General features: G+C 25.9%; 4 protein-coding genes across 5 annotated transcripts in view; 3 read left to right on the forward strand and 1 right to left on the reverse strand.

Annotated features, from left to right (window-relative positions):
• LOC100748996 (ATP synthase subunit alpha, mitochondrial) overlaps positions 1-2,591 on the forward strand; it is a 4,871-nt gene extending 2,280 nt beyond the window's left edge. The window contains exons 4-8 of the mRNA XM_003487092.4: positions 855-1,211; positions 1,287-1,668; positions 1,753-1,897; positions 1,987-2,104; positions 2,181-2,591. Of these exons, the coding sequence (XP_003487140.1) occupies positions 855-1,211; positions 1,287-1,668; positions 1,753-1,897; positions 1,987-2,104; positions 2,181-2,295 (1,117 nt within the window). The 3' untranslated portion in view covers positions 2,296-2,591. The remainder of the gene's footprint in view (positions 1-854; positions 1,212-1,286; positions 1,669-1,752; positions 1,898-1,986; positions 2,105-2,180) is intronic.
• Positions 2,592-3,229: 638 nt separating this feature from the next.
• Positions 3,230-6,490, forward strand: LOC100749117 (cell cycle control protein 50A). Of its 2 annotated transcripts, XM_012381856.3 has the most exons (5): positions 3,232-3,500; positions 3,901-4,719; positions 4,788-4,953; positions 5,533-5,589; positions 6,315-6,490. In XM_012381856.3, the coding sequence occupies exons 1-4, from the start codon at positions 3,449-3,451 to the stop codon at positions 5,543-5,545; spliced, it is 1,050 nt and encodes a 349-aa protein (XP_012237279.1). In that variant the 5' UTR covers positions 3,232-3,448; the 3' UTR covers positions 5,546-5,589; positions 6,315-6,490. The 2 variants fall into 2 exon arrangements, with proteins under 2 accessions (XP_003487141.1, XP_012237279.1); XM_003487093.4 differs by lacking the exon at positions 5,533-5,589 and having other exon boundaries at positions 3,230-3,500.
• Positions 6,491-7,430: 940 nt separating this feature from the next.
• On the forward strand, positions 7,431-10,646 carry LOC100749236 (UV excision repair protein RAD23 homolog B). Its single transcript, XM_003487094.4, has 6 exons — positions 7,431-7,659; positions 7,732-7,804; positions 8,032-8,194; positions 8,439-8,615; positions 8,715-9,046; positions 9,126-10,646. The coding sequence occupies exons 1-6, from the start codon at positions 7,594-7,596 to the stop codon at positions 9,410-9,412; spliced, it is 1,098 nt and encodes a 365-aa protein (XP_003487142.1). The 5' UTR covers positions 7,431-7,593; the 3' UTR covers positions 9,413-10,646.
• Positions 10,647-11,232: 586 nt separating this feature from the next.
• LOC100743217 (dolichol-phosphate mannosyltransferase subunit 3) lies at positions 11,233-12,183 on the reverse strand. The gene is made up of 3 exons (XM_003487043.4): positions 11,928-12,183; positions 11,435-11,662; positions 11,233-11,351 (listed from the first exon to the last, which is right to left on the reverse strand). Exons 2-3 carry the CDS (start codon positions 11,660-11,662, stop codon positions 11,292-11,294), a joined length of 288 nt encoding a protein of 95 aa, XP_003487091.1. The 5' UTR covers positions 11,928-12,183; the 3' UTR covers positions 11,233-11,291.
• Positions 12,184-12,364: the final 181 nt, after the last annotated feature.

Genomic DNA, 12,364 nt, shown 5'->3' on the forward strand with positions numbered 1-12,364 from the left:
TTTTCATCTGTGGCATCATCGGGACGGGAAAGACATTCTCGTTCGCGATCTCACTGATGAAAGAAGTAACCCTTTACGACCAATGAATATTATGCATCCGACTTAGATTCTGTGAGTACGTTCATCTATCATCCCGTCGACCGCGGATTCGTTATTGAACCTAGGATCATTGTCATTAGTTTCTCGAGTACCTAACTACCACAGTTACTTGTCCGGCTCTATAATAATCGTATTTGCACTAGTCAATGTCTTCTCTATTGCATAACGACAACATGTAACCCAAACGAAGATTCGTTCCACGCCCCTAACCCTAATTCTAATGTAAACCCGACATATATATATGTACATATATATATATATATATATATATATATATATATATATATATATATATATATATATATATATATATATATATATATATATATATATATATATATATATATATATATATATATATATATATATATATATATATATATATATATATATATATATATATATATATATATATATATATATATATATATATATATATATATATATATATATATATATATATATATATATATATATATATATATATATATATATATATATATATATATATATATATATATATATATATATATATATATATATATATATATATATATATATATATATATATATATATATATATATATATATATATATATATATATATATATATATATATATATATATATATATATATATATATATATATATATATATATATATATATATATATATATATATATATATATATATATATATATATATATATATATATATATATATATATATATATATATGTACATATATTTTATCAGGGTATCTGTAAGAGAACCTATGCAGACTGGAATCAAAGCTGTAGATTCCCTAGTACCTATTGGTCGTGGTCAACGTGAATTAATCATTGGAGACAGACAAACTGGAAAAACTGCTCTTGCTATTGATACAATTATTAATCAAAAACGATTTAATGATGCTGGAGATGAGAAGAAAAAGTTGTACTGTATTTATGTTGCTATTGGCCAAAAAAGATCCACTGTTGCACAAATAGTAAAACGTTTGACAGACAGTGGTGCTATTAATTATACTATAATTGTTTCTGCAACTGCTTCTGATGCAGCACCTCTTCAGTATTTGGCTCCATACTCTGGATGTGCAATGGGAGAATTTTTCAGGTACATTTATATAAAATAATTTTTTTCTTTTATATAAACATGATACTGAAACAATTTATAATGATTTCCTTACAGAGATAATGGAAAGCATGCTTTAATTATTTATGACGATTTGTCGAAACAAGCTGTTGCTTATCGACAAATGTCTTTACTGTTGAGACGACCACCAGGTCGGGAAGCCTATCCTGGTGATGTATTCTATCTCCACTCTCGTCTTCTTGAGCGAGCGGCTAAAATGAATGAAAGTTTGGGAGGTGGTTCATTAACAGCTTTGCCTGTTATCGAGACACAAGCTGGTGATGTGTCTGCTTATATTCCCACAAATGTTATTTCTATTACCGACGGACAAATTTTCTTAGAAACGGAATTGTTCTATAAGGGTATTCGTCCTGCGATTAATGTAGGTTTATCAGTATCTCGTGTCGGCTCTGCTGCTCAGACTAAGGCTATGAAACAAGTATTGTACATCTCGTATAAATTTATAAATGCATACACATTTAGTAAAGAACATTTTAAATAACTTTTATATTTTATTTAATAGGTCGCTGGATCCATGAAATTGGAGTTGGCTCAATATCGTGAAGTAGCAGCTTTTGCACAATTTGGTTCTGATTTGGATGCTGCAACTCAGCAATTGCTGAATCGTGGTGTTAGGTTGACAGAACTTCTAAAACAGGGACAATATGGTACAAATTGATAATATATACAATGAATTTAAATTACAAAGACTAACAAAATTTTGAATAAAATGGAAAATATTTATTAATGCTTTCAGTACCCATGGCTATTGAAGAACAAGTAGCTGTTATCTATTGTGGTGTCCGCGGGTATCTTGATAAGATGGAACCTTCTAAAATCACAGCTTTTGAAAAAGAATTCCTCGCCCATATTAGGTATTTAATTTACATACGCATTTTGTTTAAATATATTTTACTATATTTGTATTTACTTAATCTTATATTCTTTCAGAACCACTCAACGAGATCTTTTAAACACTATTGCTAAAGACAACACAATTAGTGAAGCTTCTGATGCTAAATTAAAGCAAGTTGTTACTGACTTCCTTGCTTCCTTCTCAGGCTAAAGTGTCAATATGAAATAACTAATAATTCTCTGCTATGCAAGAGCTATGTGCAAATAATATTCATTATCATAAGCATTTTTAGTGTATGCTATTTGCACATTATAAATATCATTACAAAGAATTCCATATTTAGACATTATATCACAATAGTTACACACACATTACATGTTGACTGTTGACAAAATTGAGAATATGATTTTGGTAATTAAACAGATACTTCTCCTGAAAAATGTTTTAAACATAGCAGATATGGGGAAGTGAACAAATGAGTAATAAAGTTCTAGAATTTTTTCAAATCTGTGTCGTTTATTTCTCTTGTATAATTATAATGTATGATTACATTTTATTTTTACAATAAATTATATTTTTAGCCAACATTTGAGAACGGTAGCGCTAATTTTTTTGTGTTTTTCCTACGATATTTTACTTTAATGTGTATCATAATTATATCATTTTAAACATTGTGTCCCTAGTTAATAAATACATGGATAAAAGAAACATATTTTTAAGAAATAGAAAAGTACTTATTTATTTCAAATTTTGATCCACCTCCGATTAAAGTAAGTAATGTCATGATCTCTAAAAATTAATTTAATAGTATATATATATATTTAAAACTAAAAGTTACTAGCGTATATTAATAAGTAGGGACGAGTAGGACACATTATTAAAGATATATGTTTTTATATATTATAAAAATTTTCATCATAGAAATATTTAACTAGCTTTAACAGGATGAGCACAACTAAAAAAAGTCCCTTGATAAGCAAGGATCAACATCAAGTAACAATTATCTAAGTCAATAAATGTTACGAATTTATAATGAGTAAATATATAAAAACTTTGAAACTGAAGTAACTACTAATTATTTAAGAAACATTTTCTGCAAATAATAAAATTAACACGATTGTAAAAAAAACGTTTAATTCAAAAAGTGTGTGTTTAATTTTTAACGTGTTATCTGCGTTGACTATGTTCATTATTGTTCTATGCTCTGTCGTCATATAGGAGTCATGTCATGTTATATATGTAATTAATGTAAGTAGGAGTAGGAGTTTCACAAATAATTGATATCCTCTCAGTTTTACAAATGTTCGTATTCAATTGTTGAAACTCTTGATAAGAAAATAGATCATTTCTTTAACAAATAAGTATGACTTCTATTAACGAAGTTAGTTCATTACCTAAAACAAAGAAACCTTCTGGTAAGTTTGTTATACGAAAATTTCAGTTTCTTGTTAGGTTATATTTGATATCTTTATATGAAGATTTTATAAAAAACTTAATGTAGTAGTAGAAATAACAAGTGTTTCATTATCTATATTAAAATATAAAATTCTTATTGTAAAATTAAATATTTATTGTACATCTCCCATACATGTATTATTTAAATGCCCACTCAATTTCTCTCTATTCATTTTCTGTTACGATATAAGTAGTGTCTGTATAGTATGTAAGTTTAATATATTAGGTTGTAACAGTAAGTAAGTTAAAGTTAAACTCAATATTTTTCTTTATCTGACTAAACTTATTTATATTACAATCCAATATATATTTATGATAAATTAATGTTTTAAATAAAGATAATATGTTTTATTTATACAGACAGTGCATTTAAGCAGCAACGTTTACCTGCTTGGCAACCAATACTTACAGCTGGGACTGTTTTACCAACATTTTTTGTGATTGGGATTGCTTTTATACCAGTTGGAGTTGGATTGCTTTATTTTTCTGATCAAGTTAAAGAATACATTTTAGATTATACAGATTGTAATTCTACAAATATCTTTCGTGCAAAAGGAATGCCTGTTAAATGTGCGGATATTATAGCAGAAGGTCATAGTCAACCTTGTTATTGTAAAATAAATTTTAGTTTGCCTTCTGACTTCAATGGAAAAATTTATATGTATTATGGTTTGACTAATTTTTATCAGAATCACAGACGATATGTAAAATCAAGAGATGATAATCAACTGTTAGGAAAATTGAGTCCTGATGTCTCTGGGGATTGTGAACCATTTGCTTATGTTGGAGAAACACCTATTGTACCATGTGGTGCTATTGCTAACTCATTATTTAGTGATGATTTAACATTATTTTCTTTAAAACACAAAGCTCCTGTACCATTATTGAAGACTGGTATAGCTTGGCCTTCAGATAAAAATATTAAATTTAGAAATCCAGAGGGTAACTTAAGAGAAGTATTTAAGAATTTTACAAAACCAAAAAATTGGGATAAATATATTTATGAGTTAGATAATGAAAATGAAAGCAATAATGGTTTTCAAAATGAAGACTTGATTGTTTGGATGAGAACTGCTGCTTTGCCTACTTTTAGAAAACTTTACCGCAGAGTAAATCATACAGTAGATGGCTTCACTGAAGGTCTAGTAGCAGGGAATTATACACTTACTGTTAATTATAGTAAGTAAAAGTTATCAATATATATTACTTATTGAAAATGACTTTATAAATGAATATTTTTTTTGTAGCATATCCTGTGTCTGCCTTTGATGGCAGAAAAAGAATGATTTTAAGCACTACTTCTCTTCTTGGTGGAAAGAATCCTTTTCTTGGCATTGCTTATATAGTTGTAGGATGTATTTGTTTGTTGTTAGGCATTACATTATTAATAATACACATCAAATGTTCTAAAAGGTAAACATTAATATATATATTACATTATATTTTCTCTTCTTCACTTTTTACTAAATGGTGTTGTGCTTAAAAGGGGCTTCAATTAAAAAAAATTAAAAAATGCAGTTGCTCTATAAATGAATTCTTTTTTTAACAAAAGTATTATAATATAAATAGAAAAGAGATATACTTTTTCATCTACATTCATCATATTGTATTTACTATCAAGCTATCTTAAAAAGTTAGTAAAACATTTGTCTAAGTGTTAGTAAGCAACAAATTTATTTGACTGTACATTAAACTTAAATTCATCATATGTACTTTTTTGAGAAACTAGTTGGTAATTAATCGGTAAGCTTGATAGTTATTGCATACATTAATCACTATAATATAGTAAGGTTTTACCAATTTTGAAAATACTATAAATTTATATTATGTGTTATTTTAAACAATGAATTGGAAGAGGTTGAGAATATTTAAATAAAAATGGAAAATACTCTTGTCCTAATTAATTTTTGTATTAATGTTGATATTCTTATATATTTTAAATTTAAATTTGATAATAAACTTATATAACGTTATATAATGTATGTTATACAGCAAACTAATGTAAAGATGACTGCAACAAAGTATGCTTAGGGCACCGTAATTGTTCTTGTAAGTGTTTGTGATATTGTGTTATGTCTATCCTGCAAGAATGTTAATTAATGTTTTATACATAACATGGCTTGAAGTATATCTTTTAAATACTAAATTTAGACAATTTTTCATGAGTATCTCTTGTATTTAATTGTATTTAATTATTTTATGAGTTAAGCCCAATTATGTGCATGTAGTTATGTATTTATTATACCTGTTGTCCTTTATTTTTGGCTTTTCAGAATTTCTGTATAACTATGACTGACTATATTGATATGACTGATATCTTTTTATTAATAATTCATATTATTCATTGCATATTATTCATTTTTATACATTGCACAATATATATTTGTTAATGTCATATCATTTTAAAGTAATGTAGAAAAAAAATTAATTAATATAGCATCATCATATATGTATTTTATCATACATTGTTATATTTAAGTAAATTACTTCAAATAAATCTATATTTTTGTATTTAAATATATAATATATAAAAATAGTTAGAAATATAGCATGTAATTGTTTAGAAGGTAAGGCATAGAACATTTATCACGTTGTATGAGATATTTTGTTAAGAATTAATCAAAATGTTTTGTTTGTATTGAATTATTAAATTTTTTTGCCTCTTTTTATAGAATTAAGCTTGCAATTTAATGAATAATTTAATAGTTCGATATTAATATTTCATCCTTAATTTCATGTCATTTCATTATATAATTTTGATATATATTTTTTAGTGTAACAGAGATGATAAATGTGACTCCAAATACACCATATCAAGAATAATTATACATAGTTGTTATAAAAATTGAAGAACATTCTGGATATTCTGCATTTAATTTGTAAGTGTCAATATAAAATAATTCAGTTTAACTATAAGATGTATATTTAATAAAAATTGTTTATTAATTCATGTATTCTTTTAGTAGATATCTCAATCTATTTTTTCTGTTATACTTATATTAATTGTTATTTTATAGAAGGAACATTATAATTCTCTGTTGTTATGAAGAATATAAAAAATCAATATGTAATGTCAACATAGTATTTATGTATGATAAAATATATATTATAACATAAGATTATAACATTTATTAGAACATAGAACGTAAGATTGTAAGTATTTATATATATTTTATGTACATGTATTGAGATACTCAAAGTATAAATCACTTTGGAATGATGTAAAAACATCAAAAAAGGTAACATACAAATTTTCTATATTTTTTAAACTCTAACAAATTAAATAATTTCACTGAAAAATCAACCTGGTTAGAAACAAATAAAAGTTATAAATATGATTTGCCACAATATTAGAATAGAAACAATATGATTTTTGTGTATCTTAATACATCCTAAATTTTTATGTGTAACACATTATTATATAGTACATTTTCAAATTATAACTTATTGTGAACTATTTTTAGTTTTATTCTAGTCATTCGCAAATGTATAAATATATGTATAAATAAAAGAATCACAATAACTTTCATTCAAGTACTTACACATTTATTTCTAAAATTAAATTACTTGTGGATATATATATATATATACATACACATATGTATTAATTTGTAAATATGTTAGTTACTATATTTTGCTTTTATATTTTTGTTGTTTCAGTAATTTTATCATCGAAATCAATTAAATATAATAATGTTAAAAACTAAACTTTAGACTTTTGGTTAGCAATAAATATAACTATTTGTACATATATGTGTTTAATATTTATTGATACAAATTAGATTAATCAAATTACTTTGAATTGATGCAGCCTTATTTTAGTACATACCTTACGTATTCAACTGTCTTCAGTAATGGAAATACAGCTTTATGTCATCATATGTTTTCAGCTGCATACTAGTCTGAGTTAAGCATTTTGTAAGTTGCTTTAAGCAGTGCCGACTCATCGCTGAAAAGATCTTTACCAAAACATCTTTACACCCTTACTACTCCAGATACTTCAAAGTTTCCTTTATTAATCAACGACGTATCAGTAATTCTTCATTTAACAATATGATTATAACACTAAAAAACTTGCAGCAGCAGACGTTTACAGTAGAAATTGATCCATCGCAAACAGTAAGTGAATATAGTAAATTTATTTATATAGTGAATTTCAAGTACAATAGATTTTAATTATGTCTTTTTTAGGTAAAAGATTTGAAACAAAAGATTGAGACTCAAAAAGGTTTTCCTGCTAAATATCAAAAGTTAATATATGCTGGTGAGGGATATGACTTACATAACCTTATTTTCTCACAATTGCAAATTTATTAATATATTTACGTATCTATAAACTAATTCATTTTCGGATTAAATTTATTCTGATATCCATTATTTATACAAACTTAAATAAAAAAATTATAAGACATTGGAATCATTTTCATTTTTATTAACGTTATTGTTATCGTACAATGATAGCTATACATTAATGTAACATTATTTTTATAGGAAAAATATTAACAGATGATCACCCATTAGCAGAATATAATATAGACGAAAAGAAGTTTATAGTTGTTATGGTGACAAAACTAAAAACTGGTAATGGACATACAACGACTGAAGAAGAACATACTACAAATACAGATAATAAAGAAGAAAGTAGTACAACCAGGTATTAATTTAAAGTATTATGACAGAAATACATTTAAAGAATATTTTCCAGCTTTAATAATAAAAATTTAAATGTTATTTGAATATGTTACACTAAAAAAATTAAAAATATGTCATAATAATATTCTTCATTGATTATGAAGATTTATCTTTTGTATAATTCAATTCCTTAGATTAATTTATCAGAAAGTCTGTTTAGTCATGCTATATAGAGTTATTCTTAATATGTATGTTTTTTGTCATAGCTCAGTAGCACAACCTAGTTCAAACCCTACTGTTCAGGGAGCATCAAATCCTACTAATACTGTACAAGAGCAATCTGAAGCAAGTACTACTGCTGGATGTGTTGGAGGTCAAGCTGAAAGTGCCTTGTTAATGGGTGAAGATTATAATACTATGGTGAACAATATTGTGGATATGGGGTAGATATATGTTCAATAAAAAAAGAAGTTATAATCATTTAATTACTATATTTTTCTTAAGTTACAGTTTATTTATTTAATGCAATTTATCTATATTAGATACGAACGTGAACAAGTTGAACAAGCATTGAGAGCAAGTTTCAACAATCCTGATAGGGCTGTTGAATACCTTTTAACAGGAATACCAGCTCAGCTTTTTGAAGATTTACCAGAAGATCAACTTGAAGCACAAGAACAACTTCAAGATCATGGTCAGCATCCACTAGCGTTTTTGCGAATGCAACCTCAATTTCAACAAATGCGTCAAGTCATTCAACAAAATCCTCAGTTATTAAATGCTGTTCTACAACAAATTGGACAAACTAACCCTGCACTGTTACAACTTATTTCACAAAATCAAGAAGCATTTGTGCGTATGCTTAATGAGCCTGGTGAGTTTCTGCTAAAATCAAAATATTTTCATTTACTTGTTTATGAATATTCTTATGTTATATACCTCTTTTGGAGTAGTAGAAACTACTGGTGGTACAGGAGGGAGAACTACACCTGTATCCGCAGCTAACGTTACACCACCAACTGCTCCTGGTGGTATAAGTGGAGGTCTTGGCGCTGGTATAGGAGCAGGATCGGATGTAGAAGCTTCTGTAATTCAGGTAACACCTCAGGATAAAGAAGCTATTGAGAGGCTGAAGGCACTAGGATTTCCGGAGCATTTAGTTGTACAAGCCTATTTTGCGTGTGAAAAAAATGAAAATCTGGCTGCTAACTTTTTGCTGTCACAAAGTCTTGATGACTGAAGTAACGTACTTTATTGATTTCATAATAAGGAGTTAAAGGACTGATATAGGGTGGGTAATTACACAGGCGTCTTTTTATTTTGGACTGGTCATCTTTACTTTGTATATAAGTGTGCACATATATTTATGTTACATTAATCCTTTAGCTAGGTGCTAATCTTACATTGGCATATTTGATAAATCATACAAGTTTACTGAGACTATATACCAAAATACTTTATGCGTTAAATTCTTGATAGTTTTAAATTATCAGTTTCAAAATATATAATTTTACACTTTTTTAAATATTTTGAGATTGAAATTTGATATTTTGCACAAGTGTCATAATCCATCCTTGCAGTCTGAAAATTACTCTTTGGCGAAACTTTTTGTTTTATGAATATATGAAACAGTGTAATTACATTTTTATATAAGAAAGCCTGCTTGTTTAAAGAATTGATATACAAAAATATAAATACTTTGTAGTATTTATATGATGGAGCTATTGTACAATTACACATACATATAAATCTGCATAAATGAACAAGGATATATGTGTATTTAAAACATATGTATGTACATGACAAGCACATTTTGTACATTTGATAGGCTTTCTAATATAAAAATTATGTAAGTGCATCCGTATATGTATGATTGCATATGTATATATGTGTGTACTTGCGTATAACTTGCGCCTATGTATGTATGTATAAAAAAGTCTCGTATTTTTTAAACAAAAATGGTGAAGATAGTTATTCATTAATAACACATTATAAGTCATTTCATTTGTCACCAAATAACGAAATGTAAGAAATTCTCAAGTGAAAAGAAAGAAAATTTAAATAACATATACACATATATTGTTTTAAATTTGCTTTGACCTCGATATCTCAATCCATTCTTCATCTGAAAAAAGCTCGATTAACTTATGACTAGTTAGTTAATAAGAAATAATCATATATGAAATATCTTAAATAGATAAATACAAGTTGACATACAAAAACTATGAATCTAAAAAAAAAATTTACAATTAACTTTCTATAAAAGTGAAGGCAATGAGATTATTAATATTATGAAACTGCATTCAATAGGTTGTAGCCTTAACATAGTAATATGTAACTTATTAGGAATCGTTCGAATTTTTAAGATACTAGTACTGATATTAAAATTTTATTAGAAATATAGCACAATGTAAAACAAATACTATTGCAAAATTGCATATTTAATAAATAAAAATGATGAGTCTAGGCACAAATGAATATATTAGTTTCCCTTTTTGGTATATACATATAAGCAGATATAAGTATAATTAAGGCAAGTTAAATTTTGAAGATTAGAATATAGTTTCATTTTATTATACATACATATGTATGTAAAAAGATACAAATCTACATAAATAAACTATACGTTTCAATGTTTTGTCGTAAGATTGAATGTTTATTATTATGCAATAACAATTGATAATTGCCTTAAAGATTCTTCTGTTATAAAGAGTAAAACTATATAAATCTTATGTCATAAAAATATCTTAATTTAGTTTTCCTTATGTCAAATACCAAAAATAATAAAGCATTATAAATAAAAATATTATTGAACAAGATCAGATTATTTGTTATTATGCTTGTAATAAATAAGTACATTAGAATTTACGTAGAAGTTAAAAAATAGCTATTCATATTAATATCCATTATTTCTTATCTAATAAGCACATGAGCTTATTAATGTACATAAATTACATGCAAGAAACACTTGTTTGTGTTATAATTCTTAAATTTCTATAATTTAACAATTTTATTATTATAAAAAATATATATAAATATGACATCCATAAATAGAATAATCATATATTAATTACTTAATATGCATTACTGGATTACATATTATATAAAAATAAGTTAATTCACTTGCACTTTAAGACCACACCTTTATTCTGAAGATCTTTCTTAGCTTCCTCTATTTGCTAAAAAAATTTATGAAATGGTTGTTTCTAAATTTTTATGTAATGATACTAATAAAATGGATTATATCCATTTTTAAACTTACTTCCTGCAATTCAATAGCTGCATGTTCACAGTTGTTAAATGTAAGAACTCTATATAAAATAATAGTAGCTGCATATAGACTGCATACAAATAAAGCAATGGGTGGAAGAAGGAGGACAAATTGTTTCCATTCTTTGATAAATGATAAATTAACACTTTCAGTAATTGTAGCAATCCATATACTAAAAAATAAAACAGCAAATAAAAGCCACTCCATTAGTTTTGTCATCTGCAATTTAAAGTATATTTATATAAATTTATTAGTTCATCAATACTCATTAAAAATCAATAAATAATTAAAATTGTATAGTTTTGTGATATAGTTCTTATAGTTATTTATTATTTTTTAAAGGTTGTAAAAAATATGTATGTTGAGATTAATGAGGTTAAATTTTTGAGAACGTTCATCAAATTGAGGATGAATTATTTAATATCTTAAAATCAATAGAAAGAGTAATAAAATGTGAGGAATAAGATTACTTTAAATTACATACCTTAATTTTCAAATTTTGTAATAGCAAATGGGTAATGCTGTATATATTTCTTATATATGTTAATCACGCTTTGATTTAATTTCAAGACTAATTGCTCACTATTTTTTAAACATTATTTCAACAAAAACACCGTGTAAATATGTATCATTGTGTGATGAACCAAACATGTGACGTGTATTGAGTAATCTATCTGATCTCAAACTTCCTACCTTACCATATGATAGCGCCACAATAGCACTGTTGTTGTACTTAATTCAACGGCTTTTGTTTTTATAATATCTATTATAATTTCAATCTATAGAATAATACAAATTGTATGAATTTATAGTTAAAGGTATACTTCAAAATAGTAGCACAAAAAATGAATTTGCAAAATTATATATTGTCAAGTTTCACTAATTTATTGGAGGTTTACATTCTATATTTTATTTACTTTC

The sequence above is a fragment of the Bombus impatiens genome, unplaced genomic scaffold, assembly GCF_000188095.3.
Source record: "Bombus impatiens unplaced genomic scaffold, BIMP_2.2 scf_0136, whole genome shotgun sequence".
In the NCBI taxonomy this organism is placed as follows: domain Eukaryota; kingdom Metazoa; phylum Arthropoda; class Insecta; order Hymenoptera; family Apidae; genus Bombus; species Bombus impatiens.

Bases quoted from the DNA above. Each gene is read 5' to 3' on its own strand.
- LOC100749117 (XM_003487093.4), top strand. From the start codon at position 3,449: ATGACTTCTATTAACGAAGTTAGTTCATTACCTAAAACAAAGAAACCT. The intron at 4,720-4,787 runs GTAAGTAAAAGT...TTTTTTTTGTAG, and splicing joins TACACTTACTGTTAATTATA to CATATCCTGTGTCTGCCTTT. The intron at 4,954-6,314 runs GTAAACATTAAT...TATATTTTTTAG, and splicing joins CACATCAAATGTTCTAAAAG to TGTAACAGAGATGATAAATG.
- LOC100743217 (XM_003487043.4), bottom strand. From the start codon at position 11,662: ATGACAAAACTAATGGAGTGGCTTTTATTTGCTGTTTTATTTTTTAGT. The intron at 11,352-11,434 runs GTAAGTTTAAAA...AAATTTTTTTAG, and splicing joins CAGCTATTGAATTGCAGGAA to CAAATAGAGGAAGCTAAGAA.
- LOC100749236 (XM_003487094.4), top strand. From the start codon at position 7,594: ATGATTATAACACTAAAAAACTTGCAGCAGCAGACGTTTACAGTAGAA. The intron at 7,660-7,731 runs GTAAGTGAATAT...TGTCTTTTTTAG, and splicing joins AAATTGATCCATCGCAAACA to GTAAAAGATTTGAAACAAAA. The intron at 7,805-8,031 runs GTGAGGGATATG...TTATTTTTATAG, and splicing joins TCAAAAGTTAATATATGCTG to GAAAAATATTAACAGATGAT.